Below are 22,684 nucleotides of genomic sequence, written 5' to 3'. Positions count from 1 at the left end.
GAGGTGTCAAAGGAGTATTTTCCCCTTACCAGAGTTGTGGAACCAGTAAGAGAAGGAGGCTTGAACAGTCCTGAGGCAAATGGGTAACTAAATACTGTGCTGTTGCTCAAATTCTGCAAAAAAATGGAAAACAAAACACTTGTTTGGAGCAATTACCTCTTAACTTTGAAACTTAAACAGTGGTGAATCTGTTTCTAAACCAGACAAAATCGTCCTTTATCCCTCTCTCTTATTGCTGGAGCATCTGTTGGCACCTCAGCCTGAGCTCTGGAACTGTGTTGTGGTTGTGTTGGCGTTTTTTTCCTTCTTCATTCCTCATTTCCTTAAAGAGTTGATTCACTGTGATTTATTGGGTACAAACTACAAAGCTAAGTATTTTTCAGGATGTAAGTTGTAGTGGGTTGTGAGAAGGAATGAGACTATAATTCTCCTCCACTTTATTTTATTTAAGTATTTTCAGAGGGGAGGGTAGGATGTATTCTTTCCATTAGACCTCTCTTTTCTTAATCACCATTCCCTAATTAATTCCCTGGTTAAATATAAAGCAAGCATTAGCTTTGAATAATGTTTTCCTGTGTGATTAAGTAAAGAAGAATTCCTTTCTTTTGTATGATGACTCATGGCTGGGGGATCTGGAAGGAGCCTCAGGGTGGATATTTGAGACTTTGGTCCCAGGTGCTCTCATACCTTTGAGCTGTGTTTGCTGTCAGTTCAGAGGTGGGAGGCAAAGGTGATATCACATATCAGCTGAACACAAAGAAAATTGTCTCTCTTGTGAAACCACAGCTTTGGTTTCTCCTGGTGGAAAACTGACTCTGGCTCAGAGAAATGCAAATCTGGAGACAACATGTACAGCTAGAAAAAATGTAAATTACTGTTCTTGCTGGCACCCGGACTGTAATACCTCTTGTGATGCATTTTCTTTGGTGTCCAGACTGACTCAAAAATGTACCCTTTCTTTTCACCCAGCATCTTCTAGTTCCTCCCCCTGCACCAGTTTGCAAGCCTTTGGCTTGTGGCAGTCCAGCTGTGTTGGGCCACACCATAAACCACATGTCTGAAAGAACTGAGGTTAAAAATGAAAGGCTCTGGATCAAAAAAGGAGGTTACAGTAAATGAGGGCATGGCAAAGAGGCAGGGCAGGGTTTAAGCTGGCCAAGCTTATTTTACTGCTGAAGAAACATTGTCTAACTCTACCCAGATAATATGACTTTTTTTTTCTACTATAGTAGCTTATGGCATTAATTTTTTAGCTCATGGCATTAATTTTTAGCTCAAAAAGCAGTTTTAAGAATGATTCTGAGTTCAAATGTTGCTCATAGCTCAAGATGAGAAAAAGAATGCAGCTTTATTAACATGGCAGCAAGGAAAACATATGGAATATGTTTCACATAATGACATGAGAATGCCTGTGATTTGAGTGCCATAACAGTGAATGCTACAACATGTAATCTTTGGGTGTTGAAAAATAGACGTTTACAAACGCTCTTGGTTTTGATAAAAAGTTCAGCAAACAGAAATCCCACTGATTTTTTTTTTTCCCTTTCATTTGTTTTACAGGCCTTTCCCTGTATTTCAACTGGAATTTATGGTAAGTAAGACCTTAGATGTCGCTTATTCTTACTCGGTTTTTCCTCTTATTGCTGTTTCAAACAGTGATATTTCATATCAGATGTCTCGCCAGTCTATTTATCCTGTGTTAAATAACAGAGGCCCAAAGCCTTTGGCTGTGGCTGGATACTGGTGTACTGGGAAGTGGGATAGTGTTGTGCAACCCTTAGCAAAACCCTCAGAGCCCGTGAGCCAAGACCTGCAACTGTGATTACACTTCTGCAGTAACTCTTAAAAACATTGTTGTGGCTTCAGCAGGGAAAAATAGGGTCTGGCACAATTTTCCATCCTCAAGGAAAACAACATGCCACAATGCCCAAGACTGGGAGGGGAAGGAAAAAAGATGTTTTTCTCAAGCCAACTTGCTAGATTGTCTTAGCTCCCTTGAGTTCTGCTTCCACGCTTTTAGTTTATTAATTTACATGCAAATTAATATTGCCTGAAGGAACTGGAAGGAAAGGGTTATTATAAAAGTTTGTCACTTGCTTTGTTGTAATCTTAAAGTAATCCATCACTGATAGTCAACTGGTTTTTGGTTGACATTGTGAAAGAAGTGGGCATGATATTTGAAGGAGGAAGAAGACAAGCAGGTTAATGTTTAGGAAAAAATGGAGAAATTTGAGAGGACATGCAAGTTACCTAAGGGGCAAATAGATTTTCTTTTAATTTAACAATTTAAGCTGCTTTTCCTTTCATTTAGGTTCAGTAAATGCATAGAAATGGTTGTAGATTTGATTACTTATACAATTTAAAGTTTTTAAATAAGGGGTTTTTTTAAAGAAATATGTGGATGTTCCATCCTCGAAAGTGTTCAAGGCCAGGTTGGATGGGACTTTGAGCAACCTGCACTAGTGAAGGTGTCCCTGCCCACAACAGGAGGGTTGGAACTGGGTGAAGGTCCTTTCCACCTCAAACCATTCTGTGATTCTATGCTAAGCAGTAATAAATAAATTTAAAAAAAAAATCAGTCATCATGTAACAATGCTGCATGACATAACTGCTGCAGCATGAAAATTAACAGAGTAATTTTTACATAAAGTGATTTGAGCTTTGACTAATTAGATACTGCAGATGCAAGAGGTGGAGTAAGGGGGACAGGAATATTTCGGGTTGTTTCTTCTTTACAAGGACCTCTTATTTAAAATTTTTTGATGATTGTAAATCTGAATTAGGCTTCAGAAGGTAGAATCTAATTTACTTTGGGTGCTGTGTTCTTTTCTACTTGAACTGCACTTTCATTGTTGCAGCAGAACGTGCAGATGCCATTTCCACAAACACTAAAATTGGCTGAACGTGACTCTGGTTTCAGATAAAGCTCTACCTTTGTTCTCAGCTCTGATCCCCCTCTTGAACTTTGAGGGGAGCTCTGCATTTGAGTCCTTGACTCATTGGCTTAAATCTTGATCTTTTACATAGACTCATTTTTGTTTTTATTTTAGAACCCCAAGCTAGACAGGGTGTAAATATCTGTAAATTATTAGTAAGTGGGATGTACAAATAATAATAGTTTATTTTAGAATTGGTCTAGTTAATAGAAAAGGTCTCAGCAGGTGAGGAATATGGTTCCCTGAAACTAGTTAAGAAAATTGGAAAGGATCTCTGGTTGGAATAGTGAGTTTATGTGTTTTATTGGAGGCTTTTTTTGAAGGTAGCTGTGGCATTACTGGAACATTATATAGTGTGGCAGATGCTTTTTTTTTTGTAATTGTTTGCTTGTTCCACCACTGGAAATGAATTAAGATGCATTTCTGCTAAAATACTGTTTTTCTGAGGTTGCTTTTTTTGTTTGGTTGTTTTGGGAATACAGTCTCTGATCAATGGTGCTGTTTATGTTTTAATAAATACTTTCTATTCCTCAGTTGAAAAAAAAAAAAGCTTTCCTTCTTTCCAGACTCTCAGATGCACTGTCCGAGAGTAGTAATTAAACAGGCAGCTCTGCATCAGGCTTCAGGTGTCAGTATTTTCAAGCATGTTTGATAGGAGTTGCATTGCTAAAGTTGTGCTGTGTGTGGTGTATTTGCAGTGCAAAGTACACCCAAACCCCACAAAACTATGCTTTCATCTTTCTGGGTTTGGTTGGGGCTTTCCCCTTTACCCAGGCACATTCTTTTAGATCAAGGCAGCGTCTAGACAAGCAAGTGGATCAACCTCATTCCTGGTGGCCAAGCTGATTAGGGTATCTTTGTGCCGTACACGTAACACTGGACTCTCCCAATAAAGTGTTTTTGAAGGAACCCAGTGTTGATTCCTAACCTCAGTTCCATATGAACAAATGCTGTCCCCTCAGAAACCCTTGGCTCATGCTGGAGTTTCTCCTCCAAATGGAAATGGAGACATTTGGAAGGGATCAACTGAGCGTGTCCAGTTTGAGAATCTGGATTGAGTTCTGCCCCAGACTCTTGTAAATGTTTAGATTGCTCACCTTTCCTCTTATCGTTAGGAGAGTGGTCACACTTCTCTGGAGAGCACTCCTTTCCTGTTTGCATCACTGCAGAGCACTCCTTTACTCCCATAAAAAGAGAACTGGGAAGAAAATAAGCAAGCAAGGCTCTTTCTGAGGTCTTGGCCAAGGGCAGATTGCTTTTCATGGGAAAGGTGTCTGCGTTTCCTCCCCAAACACTTTCCTGATGCTCTGTCTCCACTCACTGCCCTGTGGATGTTCCAGCTTGAACAAGTTACAGCTCAGAGAGGACCATTTGCCATTGAGGCCCCATGCCAGGAGTCAAATCCCTGATTTTAACGTGCTCCTATTCAAAGAGCACTGGCAACAAGTTCACTCACATGGGATCTTTGTTTTAGAAACCTGATAGCATCAAATGAGGGGCTGCTTCTTTAAAAAATGACATAGAAAGCAGCCAGTGCTGAGTGTTTGTAAGGGTTACAAAACAAATGAGGGTCTACCCACAGGCCCTTTGAGAAAAAAAGAATTCCCTACAAGATCCCTAATTCTCAATATATTTTCCTAAGAGATCCATGTCACCTTTAATAAGCTTATAAACTGCTTATCAGTCTAAGAAAGCAAAGGTTGTGAAGACTCACATCCCCCTGGATCCCTCTGTTACTCTTTTCTGTTGCAACAAATGTTTTCATTTCTATCGAGAGAGTGAAGTTTCCTAAATAAAAGTGCTTCAAGAGGAGGACTGAAGATCTGCTTCACTTCCATGGCATTAGGGAGGCACTGGAGTATCAAGCTGCACATTCTTAGTAGCTGTTTATTAATACCCACACAGGAGCCACAGTGAAATCTTAACCTTATCACACTTTTTTTTTCCCTAGGCCAGCTAGATGTTTAGGAATTTTCTTCTCTTTTTACACAATTTCACTATCTGTTTGAAAAAAAAAATGAAAAGGGATAAAAAAAGAATCTACAGACAAATCTGTATGTTATTTTAGGCTGTAGTGTGTCAGATTTTCATGTTACTCCAGTGGATCACCATTTACATGTCCACTTTCCCCGTAATTACCGTCTTGTTATGTCTGAGCTACTGCCAGAAGAGAGGGGGGAAAAAAAAGCCACTTTCTTTAGTAGGTTTTATGGAAAAACACCTCATTATAATGCCTTTAAGAAGGTATCCAGAAATCCTGGTGTTTGCAGCCTGCAAAGTGAACAAGGATGTCTGATATGGTGCTACAAACCTTCTGAGCCACAAAATTAAAACAAGGCTCCACAGATGGGTATGAGGAGACAAGAATTTTCATGTTTGTCACAATACTCTGTTGAGAGATAATTATGGGATAGGCTACATATGGAAGGGATTGAAGATGTTGCAGTCTATACACACCTATTTGTTACCTCCTTACTGTTATTTTACAGTAATAGTTTGGCTTCTGTTTCTAGATACTCATGTTGGCAACATAGCTGCTCTCTGGCAACATAAACAAGTATTTAAGTGTTATTTTAAACATAGGAGGTAAAAAAAAAAAGTGAGGGTAAAAAGATGTAATTTAGGCGAATTCTCCAGTTGGTGTGTATTTTTGTCTCAACATCAATATAGCTGTATGTTTTACCTTAGCTAGATTTCATGAAAACTATATCATCTATCCTTTCTGAGAAAAAAAAATAATGGCAGCTTTTAGTTTTGCTATGAATTTATATTTGTATTTCTTTGAAATAAAACACAGAGAGCAAGAAAGAAAAAGACTAAATGCCATGAAAGTGCAGAATGTCTGGGGTGATTTAGGTGGTGGAAGCACACGGTTTCACCACGTTTTGAACACTTTTATTACACTGGAGTAAGCCTTGTTTCTTGTAGAATCAGGTCACTTTTAGCTTTTGGCCTGGTCGTGGCAGAACATTGCAAGGTTTAATTTACTATGTGTTGCTAAAGGAGAGACTGAAAAGGGAAAAAAATAAAAATAGAGTAAAGTAGGGAGTGTGGATAAAAAATACAAGCATATGGTCCCTTGGTGTAGTGTTGGCTCATGTCCCCACTGTCCTGACCCCCAGTGCATCCTGCTCAGTGTCTAAAGGATGATTCATCGAGGGCTGGGAGCATATCCATGAGCTCCTCTCCCCGTGAGGTGATCCAAGATAGATTATAACAAGGGATTACCCGACAGGTGCGCTGCTGAAGGATTATAAAAGCCCTCTGAAAATCTGAGTCAGAAGACTAAACCAAATGTTTTCAAAGGCAGAATAAATTCCTGACACAGGGCTAAAGGTTGAGGCCATCTATTTCCATCTTTCTCATCAGCGTTTTTTCCTCATTTCTCTGTTGGCGTTTCATTTCTAGGATAGATATTTCTTTAATGAGCAGTTCTAATAAGGGTTGCACTGTCATCTTTCCCAGGAAGGGAGGTAGCTGCAACATTTTCAGAGCCACTCCACACAAATGTATAATAAGAAACCATGAAGAAGTCTTGTATTTATCTCCAGCCTGGTGTTTGAGTCCCTGTCACCATCAAAAAGGCCTGATGTGCTGTACGTGATCATCAGCATTTGGATATTGGGATGTCAATTAAGGTGACCTAGGAAAATGGATATTATCAGATAAATTCTCTCTGATGAAAAAGAAAAATAATCCCGTAGGTCACATGAGGAAAGTTCCCATTAAGATGATTTTCATAACTAAGCCAGGTTTTTAACTTGATCAGCAGTTCCTCATCCCTCAACTCAGACACATCAAATTTGTGACACCATGTGGTTTTAACAGACACTTTTTGTAACTCATTGGGGAGTTAATTGCATTTTGTTTTTCACTCTATAATTGGCATAATGTAATATTTTAGCAGAAATGAAGATATATGAGAACTCATTCTTTGAAGCTTCTTGTGGGACTGATCACCAGTTAACTGATATTATTATTAAAATTAATAATAGTAACAGCTACGGAATGACTATTATAATATTCAAGTAATCCTAAAAATCTAATTACTACTTGTATAAAAATTTGTTGCGTTCATTATTTAACAGTGTTCTTATTTTAGTGTAGTGTCCATGGTACTAATTGGTCTCTTCCCATAATTTAAATACTAAAAAAATTATTATAGGAACATGTAAATCGATGAGCTTTCAACAGTCTGAAATTAACATTCATATGATGTATTTAGCAAGGAGAAGCTCTGCCTTGATTCCAGATGAGAGACTTAATAAGCTCTTTTTTCAGGGGAAATTGGCATTTTATGGATAATGTAGTTAGACTATCTAGAATTTTATCTCTTCTAAAGTTCTTGCTGACTAGTCCAACTTAGAGCATGTCCCCTGAACACTGGAGGACAAATCCTGTCCTTCATTAAAATGGCATTTAGTGACTGTCCTTAAAAATTTCCTTTTGAATGCTTAGACTGTTGAACCCTGAATACTCACTTGCCTCATGGCCTTTCTTTTTGTCTTTTCCATTTTCTCTTTAGGAAGAGACAGGAAGTCTATGTAGCTACTTTTTTCTTTTTAAATTTTATTTATATTTCATACCTATTTATACTAGATATATATTATTATATTAATTGCCCCTTCAATCCTGCAATGTCTGCCCACGCTCTTTAACCTCACTCTCTGGGTTCTACTCTGCAAGAAACAATTGTTTCTGTGCTGTTTTGCTCTCATTTCATCGTGTCTTACATCTTGAAGCTCCTAGCATGGCTCTAGTTGCTTTTGCAATGAGCTTTATAAGTATCTCCAGACTGTTGAGGAAAAGCCAGTAACATCTCCAAAGACATCAAAAACACTTCTCACTTTGGGCACTTTCCCCCTTTCTCCTTTCACTTTTTGTATTATTATTTTTTGTCAGGCAAACTATTCTGCAAAGCATAAAAGAGTTGAAAAAGTTCTCTGGTATTCAGAAAGCACATTGCAGGTCTCATAAACAGGGCTTGAACTGGTCAGATGTATTATTTGTTTTCCTATTAGTGGTTTTCCATTCAAAGAATTAGGAATGTCTCAATTACCATGATGAAAGTTAGAACTCTATATTGCTGTATACCACCAGAATCACTTAATTACCTTTTCTAAAATTTCCTGGCTGATGTCAACAAGATAATCTGATGTGTTTGTTCTGTGGCTTTACACTCCGGAAAAGCTAAAGCTCTTTGAAGCTAATTTGTTAAGAAATGAATTGAAGTAAGAAAATAAAGCTATACAGACCTTGTCCTCGAGACATTACATTAACATGATACATGAAGTATAAAATATTTCTTGGTAAAAGGCCCAATTATCGCTATCCAAATTTTTTCTTTGATGTCATTTTGCCCCTTCCCCCAGGAAAGAGCACGTCTCTAAAACTTAACTGGAAGCCCAATCCATTAGTGAACTCCACTGTGTTGTCGTGGGTGTCTTTTAACCATACTCATTATTAGATGTAGTATGAAAACATAGTCATTATAAGAAGATCTTTTTTGTGCCTTCCTCATTTCTACAGAAAATGTATTTGAAGTATGTTGCCTCCGAGTTTTAAACACATTGTGAAAAGACAGACAGCTAGTTTAATGGTTTCAGTCAAATTTCAGGATGCAACTGAGCTTCCTTGAAAGGAAGAACTTAATATAAAATTAATCTAGTTAGAGAAGAATAGCTATCATCTTGGCAGCTGTAAAACTACTCCTGGGTTTCAAAACTTGCACTAGAGGTGATGTGTGTCATGTTAGCAGTGATTTCATTTACCTGTGCACTGCAACATAACCAGTCTTCAATCTTAGTTATACAATGCACATTCTGTATACTCTAATAGCTAGAAAAAGATCAAAAAAGTGCCTAGAGTAAGATTTTTAGTCTTAGTTCATCACCCACAATCATTTTAATACAGTAAAATCATTTTATCTGGAGTTTACAAATGTAGACTGTTAACAGAAGGAAGCTGTAATGAAGCCAGATGAACATGGCACCGTTAGTCCTATGACTTAGTTTTAGGTGGTCCTGTGAGGAGCAGAGATCAGACTCAATGATCCTTGTAGTTCCCTTCTCATTTGAGATATTCTGTGACTCTGAGTCTATTTGGTTGAGTCTCACTCACAGCTTCAAACTCCTTCTCTGAGAACAGAATAGTCATACTAGTCCATGCTTGAATGTCCTTAAGGAGATTTTAAAAGTCCTGGCACACTGAAGTTGGGTAGGAACAGTATTTGTGGTGTCATGTATATCAAATAGTTTTACCACAAAGGTGTTGACTGTTTTTTCTTTTTCTCATTCTTTCCTTATTGTTAGCGCAGAGTGATATGTCTGGCCACAGAATATTATGGTGCTTGCCCTTATTTGTCCTATTTTTTTATTCTCCATAGTGGATATTGTCTCTTACTGTTTATTTATATGATATCTGTTGTAATGATCCTAGTCAGTGTTGGAGACCCTTAATGCTACTGCACTATAAAAATTAAGTCCCCATAGACATAAATTTACATTGCCAATGCCATCCCTCATTCTTATCTTCGTTCACTCCAAGAAGTTTGGAGGAAGCACATATGAGAATATTGGGGCTTTTAGATGGGCTGGGAAAGGTAAAAATGTAATGCTGTTGGGGCAAGTAACTTTCTCTGTCTTCTGAACTGGAAGGAAATACCAACCAAACAGATGTTCTATTCTGAGTCTCATTAAAGTACCTGAAAGACAAGCTAAAGGTGTCTCTGCCTCCGAGGGTCGTTCATAGTGTTGTCCTTTTTCCTGCATCTTTTTTAGACAGGAATACTGCCATATATCATTGGAAAGGGCGACTGCCACTGAGGCAGGAGAACAGCAGAGCTGGATGATGCAGTGTGATGAATGACTGCTCTATTTCTAAGCCAGAATCCTGTTTGTAAAACGTGTTGTGCAGTCCTGCACACCGCAGGGCTTGCTGGTGGTTGGGTTAATGGAAGGCTACTTTGGGCCTGGAAGAGACTTAGTTGTGCCTTTTTGTCTTGGGAATGCATTTCAAGCTGTTTTGTGCCACCAGCTGTTGGAAAAACATTCACCTTTCCTCGGTGTGGAGGGGCGATGCCCAGGACAGCAGTATAAAATACAGTGGATTTCAACAATGGAAGGAACCATCTATTACAGTGGTCTGAATTTTCTTGTGGGAAAAGGGGTTTTCTTTTTAACTGGTAATTTCTGAGGTAATAAGAAGTTAGTTTTGTACACATGCTTTGAATTTATGCAACTTGAGTAATTTGCCGATGCAGTGCATAAAATGAATTACATGCATGTGTTACTGGGACTGAGGTGTTATTTCTCAAATCCCATATTAATAACTATTAATAAAAAACCAGGCTGTTGTGGAATTAATTCCAGTTTGATTAATCTATCAGAATCTGATTATTCAATTTAAGCTAGTTGCCTCTATCAGTGAAATATTACACAGCTTGTGGGAACACATGAGGTTTGTTTACTGCAGAGAAATGCAGAAGGAGTCAAAGTCTACCTTTCTGTGAGTACCATCGGAGAGAAAGTTTGACTGCTTTTCAGAGCTTCTGTACAGAGTAGAGTCATTGCTGGGTTTGTTTACTTGGCAGTAATGGTATACATATTAAATTCCCCTTCAGGCTTACCCAGGGTGAGGCAAGCAGAAACAAATGAGCACCTTGTTGAGGAGTGTTAAGTCAGAAGTGCAGTCCGTCTTAACAGGGTGACTGAGAAAATAAATGTGGATGGGCTTTTTGTGTACCTGCCAGGATAGAAGTCAACCACTTACTGAAGAGCTTGGTTTGGGCAGGGGGGAAGTCACCTTCTGTTTTCAAACACTCTTGGGGTCAGGTTTCTGCTCAATAGAGCTGCATTGGGTTTATTTCTGAGCAGTCAGTGCTGCAGAATAGCAGCAGTTCAAGGGGTGTTCTGTGAGAAGACTAACTGTAATTGGCAATCCATTTCTTCATTTCCATGCTATAGGCAGCCTTGACGAATTAATCACCATCAAATAGAGGCTGCGGGAAGGGGGTGACCCACGTAGTGCTGAAGAAAAATGAAGCCCTGTGCCAGCGTGACAGACTAATCCTTCAATTCACCCCGTTAGGCTGAGCGAGGGGACTTGTTGGTGTGCCTGTCACCTGCACTGCCCATAAACAAACTGCTCAGTCTCAGTGATGGGGCTTGGCGGGTGCAATAAAGGTTATTGAGAGCATCCCGACGCCTCGTCCATCACTGGTGTGGGATGGTGATCTCCTGGATTAGTCTTCGGGAGGAAGAGTCGCTGTGCGGTGGTTTGCACGATCCTGCCCTGGAGACAGAGCAGCCTAGAAGGTGTTTGAGGAGGGAATTTGTGTCTAATCCTGTTGGAACCGAAATGCCTCCTTCGTTTGGGTGGATGTGTTATGGCTTCTGTACAAGAGCAAAGATTGGAGAGGGTTGGAACTTAGATGATATTTAAGGTTCTTTCCAACCCAAACCTTTCTGTGGTTCCATTATTATTGCTAACAGGTCTGAGCAGTGATAGCTTCAGACAGACTCTAAATTTCTCCCAGCATATAGGTTGGTTCCAATGGAAAGGTAAAAACAGCAGCCTAAAGAACTTGATTTACTCTGTCAGCTATGTAGAGAACTTGAGATCTTTTGGTAGATGTTTAGTTAGCTTTCTTCTTACCTATTTCTTGGAATGGTGCAGGCTTTGTGTGGTTCCTAGGGTGATATTAGGAATATGAGACCCTATTTTAACTGGCCTACTCATAATAACATTCTTTACATAATAATGTTTTTTGGGCTTTCATCTGGTTACTAAAATGGAAACAGAGCTGGAGTATGTTGGTTTCAGAGAAACTATGGTGGTTTGCACCAGCTGTGAAATATTCCAGTGCACTGAGAAATAAATGTAGTTGTTTGTAATTGACCTGATTCACTTTAACTCCAACTGAATTGAGCTCAGCAGAGGAGAAATCTGGCCCAATGTATCATACCTTTCTTAAAATGTTCATTTTGGGCAGCGAAGACTTTGTTATCTTACTTTTTTTTTGAAAGAGTATCTAGCCCCTTGAAAAGAACATTGCTTTAAAGTCTGATTTGTAAACGATTTGTGTCTCTTTTTATTCTGTTCAATATATTGCTTGCATATGAGAGAATGGAAGTGCTTGCTTTCCTATATATTACTAGATGATAAATTGTATCTATAATTTTCCAATTTAGTTTTGAACAATGCAACATATCACTTCCATCCCCCTCTTCCCTTCTCTGCATGATGTTTGAAAGAACCCTTTAACAGAAATAATGTATTATACTGTTTAAAGGGTGATAATTCACTGCAACAGGAAAAGACTTTCTGTCCCCTTCTGTTTTCATTGCTCTTTGGGATACAAATATTAAACCTTCATTTTCAGGGAGCTGGAAGTATCCCATATGGAAAATACAATCTTTCAGCACACATTGTGACTTGCTGTTGTTAACAAACAACTTTTGGCTCGCTCAGTCCAATTGAGTAGCACTTGCACGTTGCTCATTGATGAAGGTACTCTTCAATGTGACTAATTTTATGCTGATCCTGCTTGGGAAGAATATGGTTCAGGCACCCCTGAGCTAAACAAGAGCCAGTATAAATGTGAGCACATTGTTTTAGTAGGGTATTCTCTGCATCCATTTTCCTCTTTCTCAGTTTTGATGATCAAAAGCATCTTTCTAAATTGGAGGAGATGACAGCGTGAACTGCTTGGCATTTTGATGAGAAAAATAGAGAATAGGAACATCTAAATTTGAGATTGAGACAGGATGAGAGTAAATTGACTGTTCCAGCAGTGACCAGTGTGTGGTGTGTAGTTTAAGCTTTATGTACCAGCTCATTATCCAACGTTGGACAAAATGGAGTATCACTTTTATGCAGAATGTGTATCAGGCTAAATTGCCCAGTGTAGGCTGTGAGCTGCAGACAGTGCAATCATAATAGCTTTTGAACTGATGCAGTTTTATGGCTCCAGAACATTAATCATTCTCTTATGCCCTTAATTACTGTAGGTAGTTACACTCGTGTCCGTAATAGGTGCTAAACATTCTGCCACTGATAGGTTTTTAACCATTCTTTTTGTTGCAGCAGTAAACACGCTGTAGCAGACCCTTAGGAGCCCAGAACATATTTTTTAGCTGAGTGCCATTAGGAACATTACTGTAAGTCCAATGACATTTTGAGCTGTATTTGCTGGCTGGTTGTAGTCTTCTTTGGGGGATTTTTTTTCTGTCTTTGGGAATGAAAGAAAAGAACAATTCCATTGCTAAGCAAGCATTGCTTAATTAAGAGATGATTTTTCTCCCTTTTGGTCTGGTTTGAAAAGTGAGAAAGCAAGCAGAAAGTTGATACATTTTCCGCTCCACTAAATACAATATAGAAGAAAACTGACTCTACTTAAGTGCTGACCATGCTGGTAAGCACTCTAAGAACCTTGTGTTTTATTTTGCTGTCAACATGGTAAGTTAAATTTTACTAGTTTTCAGTAAAGCAATGATTTCCTGATTCCAAAAAGAAGGTGTGAGATTCAAAGCTCCCTTCTAAGTGAGGCTGCCAGCCAGGATGCAGGTAATGAGGGTGCATATTGGCAGCGCTTCTGTGTCATTGCTAAGGAGGATTTCATGTTGTGGAACCTGATACCTGTCTCTCTATTTTGTGGCTTGATTAATGAGTTGTCACCACTTTATTGACTATAGGTAATCAGAAGCAGTGACTGTATTTACCCTGATTGGCAGCACAGGCAGAGAATGTACAACTGACAAACTTGAATTTACAAGAATCTCTAACTGTTTAGTTTATGTGTAGACACAAGGTTTTAGCAGCTCCCCATATATATTTTCAGTTCCTATTTTTTTCAAAATTATGGACAAGTGACATGAAAATATTTAACTGCTCTGCTATCAAATATCTTTAATAATTTCTTTTATAATTCCAACATATTCACCAAGGACAGTCAGTGATGTTCTGGTTGTGGAATTTGATGCATTTGGTGGTAAAGAATGAACTTCCACATCCTTTCTTAACTTGATTCATGTTTTCAAGATACTCTTTCCTAGTCATTGACCTTCTGAGTTTCCCATGATGATTACATGGCATTTATGCTGACCTTAACTAAGCTGAACACTTTCTGAAAAGGAACTGATAGAAACATTTCTCCATCAGCACTAATGCCGATAAAACACAGACTTGAAGTTCATAAACATATATTAAGTTTAAATTACATATGATTTCAAGAAATTATCTACTTCAAAAAATTGCATTTGATAACAAATTATGTTTACTTCATATATCAGTTTCACAAATCATTTAAGTTCCATGGTATCAAAGCTTTTTGCTAAGAAGAGGTCACCTTGATATTTGCACTGAATATATTTCAGTCTTGGCTCCACATTTTATCATTCTTGATGTCTTAAATTTTCTCTTACCTCCACAATTTTTTTTAATCTACTTATTTTTATTATTTGTTTTTATGACTCTTACTGTCAACATATTTCACTGGTTTTCTACTTACTAAACAAAATGGTTCTGCCTGAATTTCATGTGTAGCTTTAATTTTGTAACTTTTAATGTACGATCCCTGCTATTTAGGTAACTTTATTGCTTGTTTTTGTCACTGCCTACTAAATACATTAATGTCGGAGAATCTCTAAATTATAAGGCTCCTCTCTTCCCTTAAAATGTCAGGACTGATGATGAAACTCTTCCTATTCCTTCCCAACAAATCTAAATATCCACTTAGTAAACACTGGGAGATAATCATGGGCTTCAATCCAATCCTGAGTTATCTGTCTATAATTTTCAGCACTTCAGACAGTATCATCACTGCAGTTGTTTAAAAGATACTTTGCTCTATAAAAAACCACCAAAGCCACCACCACAGAAACACCCAGACAGCCCTATCTCGGCAATATGCGGCCCCTCCAGTTCCATGTGCTGTGAGGTTGTTCCTCCCAATCCAGGACTCACAGCCTCCCCAGGTCTGTCAGTCCACCTCCTTGCTCATCATTTTGATGCCTTAAAAGTCTGTAAAAAAGACTCCAAGCCAAATTTTAGCAGGAGATAAGATAAAGGGTAGCTACTTTAATGAGCATCCAGGCTCACCCAGGAATACATCGATGCACATGTCAGCAAGCTTTAATTTCCATGGCTTTTATAATATGATCCATCCAGTCATCACTTTACACATGTCCAGTTCCACTCTGTCCTGCCCCAGTCCCACCCCTCTAGAAATTGGGTCTGGGGTCAATGAGACCCCCTCTTCATCAGCCTCCTCTTCTTCAGCACACAAAAGGCTCTTGGAGGTTTTCCAGTGTTTTTGCCGCTGGGTCACTCTGCCCCATGTTTATGTCTTCTGATACCCTTCAAACTTGTACCCTGAAACAGAGACTAAACAGCTAAAGAATTTTAGCTCCATGTTCTGGGTCAGGGGTAGCGATAAAAAGACATTAAACTTAAGCTGCTAGAAATATTAACCCACTAAAAATCTACTTTGCTACTTTTGTGTTCCTAAAATCTACAAAATGTGAAAATTTAAAAAAAATCAAAAATCCTTCCTGCATCAGTTTCAATCCCAGGGAGTGTGGCTGGATTGAAAAACCCCACTGGGTTGAAGCTATTGAAGCCAGCCCTTCCCACTGATCTGCACCAAAACACAAAGGATGTCCACAGAAATATTCCAGCCACCAGATCTGAGCATGCCATAATTCCTGGGGGACAAGGAGGTGGCAGCAGCATCTTCATTTGTTAAAACTGGGTTTAGAAGGTGATGTTTTTCCACACTCTGGACTTGCTTTGTTAAAACTTGTTTGTGAGTTTTTCATTTGTTTACTGGATGTTCAAAGGTACCTCAATCCTTTTGAAGCATCAGTTCTTTTTCAGTGTGTTCCTGGTGGTATTATCCCACTTTTACATACACAACACACGAGACAGGTAGATGTGGAATCTGATGGGAACTGATAGGAAACAAGAGTCATATTAAAATTTCAGCACAAGAAACATCTCAGAAGGTCCCACATTCATTGTTTCCTCCTTTAACTTAGCACTACCTTTGCACACTAACTCTTTGAAATTTGTTCTAAGCATTTTTGAAACTGTTTAAAAAAGTTAGTCTGACTGTTAACCTTTGCATTTTTTTCCTTTTTCCTGCTCTTTCAATCTGTATAATAGAGGATTTTTTTCCAAATCCCTACTGGAGAGGGGGTTTCTTAATTTGACTTAATTTCCCTTCTTTTGGTGTTTGCATGAACTCAGATAACCTGCTGCAATTAGTCTTTCTATTTGTTCAAATTGTGTCTTAGAAGTTTACTTGTGATCTCTTTATTTCTAAGGAATATAAATCCTTCTTCTTTGACCCTTCTGAATTTTGGATATGCTTCTCTCAATGTCCACCACTTTATTTCTCTATTCCTAGAATATTTTATGTATTGAGTGCTGGTTATTTTGTAGTTTCAACAAGGCTTGATTAGCATCTATCACAGTGCTAGTGTAATTTATTTTGATTTATTCTTAACTGGCTTTTATAACAACTGCACTTTTGCTTTTTGAAATAACTTCAAGTAGTAATATTCAGACTTTCAGTGACATAACACCACAAACTTTCAGTCTCTCATTCTTTTTCTGTCTCCAGGTAGTTACTGGAAGTTCAGCAGCTTTTATTTGCATCAGGACCAACCTGCATGAGATTATTTTGAAAAGCTCACATATAAATATGGATAATTCAAATAGGCCTAGGTATTGATTTCATTGGGTTTGACTCATCAGTGCTGTGAGTTTTGCTGTTTTGCAGGGGAAGTCCTTTCTTCAGCAACTGATCTATAAAAATCAACCTTGTTTCTTGTAGAATGACGGTTTCTTAGTTTTGTAAATCTAACTGGAAAAGTCTAATTAGAATTGGAGTGTGTGTTCCCAAATACCTTACACTGGTGTCTCCATCATAAGTACTCTCATGCCTTAATTTTCCATTCCCTGCCTTTTAAATAATTAAGAAATAGATTGCAGGACTGGTTTTCACTCCTTTCCCCCCCCTCACTCACAGGCACTGTTTTGCCCTTTCTAGATTCTGACCCATACAGTGATAACTTTCCCTCTTTCATGTAGTTATGGGGTTTTTTACTGGTTTCTGTCCCCAGAGATATGCTGTAGAGGTTGGTGTTTGCATATTGATAATTCTCTGAAATAATCCCAGCCTGACTCACTATTGCAGTGGTATTTTTCAGAGTCTGGAGATGTGCACCTGTCTTTATAATGCAAACTATATTGAGAGTAATTGTACATGTAGAAGGGATCCTTTGATAAAATAAATGGAAATCACATTGTCTAAAGCTGCTTCCTAATGCCTAGATTTAGTTTTGATTATGTAACAAGTTCTTTTGAATTTACCCACCTTCTTTTTTATGTATCCCTCGATTAAAGATCTTTTCCCTCATTTGCCTCATTGCTTAGCAATCAATGAGGTTTCTCTGTGCAATACATTTAAAGTTTTTCCATACACCTTCTGCTAATCTGCCTGGGATGTCTTGTTTCCAGTAGGATTAGTTGTGTTTGGCTGTGGTGTGGAGCCCAGAGATCTATCTCAAATGGGTCATTTTGCCCAGGCATAGTGTGGGTCATCTCATGCCCACCGTACACATAACCCAAATTTAATAAAGCACTGGAACAAACCCCCCCTTTGCTGCCACAGGGCCACTTTTACAAGGAAATTGAGGTGGGAGGTCAATTTTCACTTGAAGACTAGGGTTGGAGATGTCTGGATTTTTAAGTGGAAGCCTTTAAATCTCACTTGTCTGACGGGTGGTAAGAAATTTACATTTAAATTGTCCAGATCAGCTTCTGATTTGTACTGCGTTGCTGGAGAAAAGAAATTTCTTAGTCTTCCAAATCCTTCACTGCCCAATCTGACCAACCATAGCATCGGCTCCTTTGTTTGAAATCTGGGCATTGCTTCTGCCTACAGTAATTGTCATTGCTTTTTCTTCCATCTCAATTTGAATATTGTTCCAGATTCCTTGGGAAACATGTGTGTTTATGTTTTCTGTTTCCCTCTGAAGAGTAGCATTTTGGAAAATGAAATCATTTTACTTTAAGGGTGGATTTACCCATGTTGGTCTAACCAGAAATGTTAATGTTTGTTAAACTTTAGGAATTCCCATTCCTTGCTTAAACAGAACACATTTCCTCATATAGTGATTTAAAAATAAATTCAAAACCCCCAACATACTGACAACTTATCAGAGTACATGTTGAAAATGCTATTTAAAACAAGTGTTAATAAGACCTGAAGTTCATATCAAGACTAAATTGGATTTGAATTTCTGGGACTGGAAGTGGCATTAACTAGTTACTTAATTTCCTTTTTGATTGAAGTACTCAAGACTCAGTAAATGCATAATTGTGAGTGAAATGCAAATTACAGTAGTTAGTAGAAATCGTATTTTTAACAAATACTTGTTTGACAATTAACACCATGGTCTTTTGCCACACTGAAGAACCTGATGAGATCTAGGATACTTTGCTGATCCACTCAGGGTGTTGGGTTTAAAATCAACAGATTCTGGGGGGGGAATTGTCAGTCAAAAGAAGTGCTGCAGTGAAGGGGTGCCAGTGTGGGTTTATATATTCAGCATGTGAGTAAATGAGTCCTTAAAAACAGAAAGAAGGTGGAAGAAGAGCCAAGGTTTTACAAGAGATTAGGATATTTTTGTACTTTACTCATTAATGTTTCATTTTCTACTCTTTAGCATCTGAGGTCTTGCTAAGAGCATTGGAACTGTTGCAACCAGGCAGATTCGCTGCAAGGAGAGTTTTAAATTTTTCCTCACACTTGTTTTAAAACAGTTTTCCCCTTAATCCCATCCTAAAACCTTTTCTAATGACGTTTCTCCTTTTGTGTATGTTGCTGTGATCTCAGAACAAGCACTGGGAGAAAGGTTCTAGAGCTGCTGGTGGCTTCCACATAGTTTTTATTGACCACATTGGTGCAATACATCCTGAAATGAAGTTGAGTAGAGTAGATTGGCTGGTTGCTGATAGAACAGGAGCATAAAATCAAATAAGGCCCACTATGACCTTTTTTTGCTGGACAAAAAGAAGGATTGTGAGGAGCTCACCTCTTGCCAGGTGAATGACTGCTACAGAAATGAAGCAGCATCTAGGCATGGAGGAAAAAAATACTGCTGCTTAAAAAATTAATGCATAAAATTGTTAAGATAGTGCAATGATGTGTCAAGCCCAACATCCTGCACAAGCACTTGTTTTAGCAGCACACACATTGTGGGTGTTCAAGTAGCATGAAGTGCCTTTCTGTACAATGAGGAACAAGCCATTAAGCATCAAATATAAAATGCAGCCCCCCTCTCAGTTCCTCCCAAATGTACTGGCATTTTTGAACTCCAGATTGGCTGGAAATATTTCAGTTTTGAGCTCTTGTAGAGTTCCTGAATACAATCTCTGCTGGTCTCTGTGACCCTCTAGGATGGTTTATCGCTGCCTGAGGCAAGAATGGAAAAAAAATCCCCAGTGTGAATAATAAACACAAACCAAGAATCAATAATGTATTTGTTAAAAAGACTAAACTTAAGTAGATTAAATATGCCAGACACAGTATCTTGCTTTTTCACCCAACCTGCCCTCTAACTTTCTTCCACATATGTCTCTTGGGGGAAAAGATAAAAGAACATCTTTATTACCTTTTTTTTTCCCTTTTTTTCTCTTTCACAAGGAGTAAATATATGTTGTTTCAGCTGATTTTCTTTATGTGCTCCTCGGAAATCTTTGATTTCCCTCAGAGAGGAGATAAGAACAGAGCTTCAGTAGAAATAATGTCAGATTGCTTTGTTTGTTCTTGTACGTGGATGGCCTTCCCCAAGTACTCTGTTGGTTTTAGATAATCCAGCGAGGTCTTTGGGTTGCATCTGTCACAGCAATTGAACATGGTGGAAGTGATTTAAAGGCTAGAACTGGGCTGGCAACGCTGTCTGTGTTCTTTGTGACTTTGGGGTTTTTTCTGTTGCCTGTGTAGGTTTGATTCCTCTGAAGTTTCTCAGGCTTTTTACACTGCCCTCTCCCTTCAATTTGCTGTGGTGGCTCATGTCCATTACCTCTGTATCCTCAGGTTCCTCTAACTCCTGTCACCATGTGCTGCCTATTCTACTCAAAGTGCTGAGAGGTCCAGCAAAGCCAACAGTCCTGATATTGTCTCTGTCAGATTCAGCCCCCCAAAATCCTGAACCCCTTCTTGTGCTCCCTCCCTCTCCTCCTCTTCCTCCACCCCAACCTGCCACACTTCAGGGTATTTCCCTACTCCTGTTGCCTGCACAAAGATCCTGTCAGCAAGAAGAAAAAGACTCTCATAGCAACTCCTCCCCTTGTTCCCCTGCCTAAACTGGTGGCAGATGTATTGGAGACATCAGGGACCCAACAAGGAGAGCCACGTCAAGAATATCTCACCTTCAGGGGAGCCTTCAATTAGAGCCTGAAATCAATAGGAAAATGCATTTCCATAGGGAACTAGGCTTTGAGAGGTCCAGGATCAGAAGTTTCTTTCCACTGCTGAATAGCAGATCTTCCCACAGTGCTTAGAGGCAGTGTGTGTCAAGGAGGGCCTGGGATAGTCACAATGAAAGTTAAACATCACTGCGCTGGACCACGTTTTGTAGGAGAAAGTACCAGTTTCAAGTGGTATCCAGAGTTGCGTGGTTGTGTGGGTGTTGTTTTTTATCTCTTGTGGCATTATCAAGGCACTTCAGGAAGGGAGGATTTATTCCCTACACTTTGCTTCACTTGAGAACAACAAGGCATTTTTATTTAAATCAGTGGGTAGAATAAATGTTTAACCTTGTTGGAATTGTAACTACACTGAAGCCAATATCCCATTGCTGTGCAATTCAGTGTATGATGGGAGATTTCACAGTTGACTAGTGCTTTACACTTTGTTTCAAATTACTTTGCCTGTATTGTGTTGCCACCCTAAAAACCCAACTTGCTTGCTGTATATGGCTAAGTAGAAGATGAAATACTGTGCGTTAGGGAGCTCATGTACACTTTGAAACCTCTTTCAATTAACATTTCACTGTACAACCCTTGTTTCAGGAATAGCAATTCTGGATACGGTGTAGAGCGTGTTTTAAGGAGAATGATGTGCTTGAGCCCAGGAACAGCTGCACGCGTGTCTGAACAGCTGTGTAATTTACACAGACATTGCATCTCTCTTAGGTAGATTTTATAATTGCAAAGCTACCTGTGTGAGTACACTTCCACTTGCTTTTGCATTGTGTATACTTTCTCTTACCAGAGGAGAATGCTAATTAGCAGACCAGTGAGATCTTTTCAGTGTTGTGCTGGTGTCTTTCTGCTGTTTCCCCTACTATGCTCGGCTTGAAGCCTTAATGTTCCACATGGGCATTAGAAATACCCTGACAGACAGAAAAGCTCCATCACACAGCAAACAGCACAGCTATGATGCAGTTTGCTTCTCAGAGTCACTGAGTATTGCTTGCTATGTTGTTTTTTCACTAGACTGTTGGAGAATCCATTTATCCATGATGTGGTTCCCCTATAAGCCTACTCTTTTATAAATGCTGGGAAAATGAACCCAAAACTTTGACTTCTAATAATGTACTGACTGCTGCAGAAAAGTGATATCTTGCACGCATGCAGGTCTCTTGCAGAATGGCACGATGATAAATCCTTCAGCAGAGCACTCATGGGGAAGCTCTGTTCCTTCTCAGCAGTCCAAGTGTTCATGCATTTTTACTAAAACTTCAATGCTACTAAATATCAAACAATTCAGTGTGCTTGACATCTAGATTTTCTTCATTGGAATCTAAAGCTTCTCCTCACATGACCTAAATAATTTCAGTGTATCACCGAGTTACCCAATGCACTTTGGTGAATGAAGAAGAGCTCTCTGTTATTTCAGTTCTCTCCCTGCTTTGTGTCACTGTTTCAGAGCAGAGGCATTCTGTTTCTTGCATTAGATGCTTATTTTGAGTTTCTTTATTGAAACCTTCCACCAGCTGCCTCTGTCATGTCAGTTGAATGCAACTGGAAATTATTCTCTTCAGGAACTGCATGCAGTTTTCTATTGCTGCTGAATTTTTCATTTGAGAATGAAAAGACTTGTTCCTTGTTTGGGAGGAATTGAGAAACATATCAGGCTTTCTTCAGAAGAATGTTTTGTTTATGCATTTTGGAAATTTCTGGTTATCCCTTGATCCTAATTAATTATTCCAGCACAGTCCACCAAGGATACAGTGAAAAGGTTTCTTGGGGTAGCAGAAAGGTTACTGGCTCTTCACAGTGCTTAATTTCACTGCCTTTCCTAGAGTTACTTTTTCATTGGACAGCAAATAAGGTTTTCTCTGGCTGAATGAGTTCAATAAGGCAAGGTGGGCTGTTTAGCAGAAGATTCATGGCTCTTCTGTTTACACTTCAGTGTAGCTGATCCAAATGAAGGCCCTTTCTTTCTCGGTTACCAGTATCCACAAAATGATCAAGCTTGCAACTTAGCTTGTTTGTCCAATCACTATGTGTCTGTGGTTATTAAAAAGGAAAAAACAGAGAGAGGGGGGGAAAAAAAGAAAAAAACTCAAGAATAGCAACACAACAAGCTTTTTGGTAGAGTATAACCATCTCTGCTTCCAAATGGGCCGGATTTGCCATGTTAATGGGAATCAACCTAGCATGAGTGAATTCATTTTGACTACTAAAATACATCTTTGACAAGATGATTATATGGGATCAGTTGCAAGATT

General features: G+C 38.9%; 1 protein-coding gene across 2 annotated transcripts in view; it reads left to right on the top strand.

The window, feature by feature from the left end:
* Positions 1-22,684, top strand: part of MACROD2 (mono-ADP ribosylhydrolase 2) — an 842,575-nt gene that overhangs the window by 558,311 nt on the left and 261,580 nt on the right. For both annotated transcript variants that reach the window (XM_071582106.1, XM_071582105.1), the window contains exon 7: positions 1,561-1,591. In XM_071582106.1, the coding sequence (XP_071438207.1) occupies positions 1,561-1,591 (31 nt within the window). The remainder of the gene's footprint in view (positions 1-1,560; positions 1,592-22,684) is intronic.

Source organism: Pithys albifrons, chromosome 2 (assembly GCF_047495875.1).
Source record: "Pithys albifrons albifrons isolate INPA30051 chromosome 2, PitAlb_v1, whole genome shotgun sequence".
Classification (NCBI taxonomy): Eukaryota; Metazoa; Chordata; class Aves; order Passeriformes; family Thamnophilidae; genus Pithys; species Pithys albifrons.
Note: the sequence above shows the minus strand (reverse complement) of the source record. Positions and strands in the feature narration are given on the sequence as shown.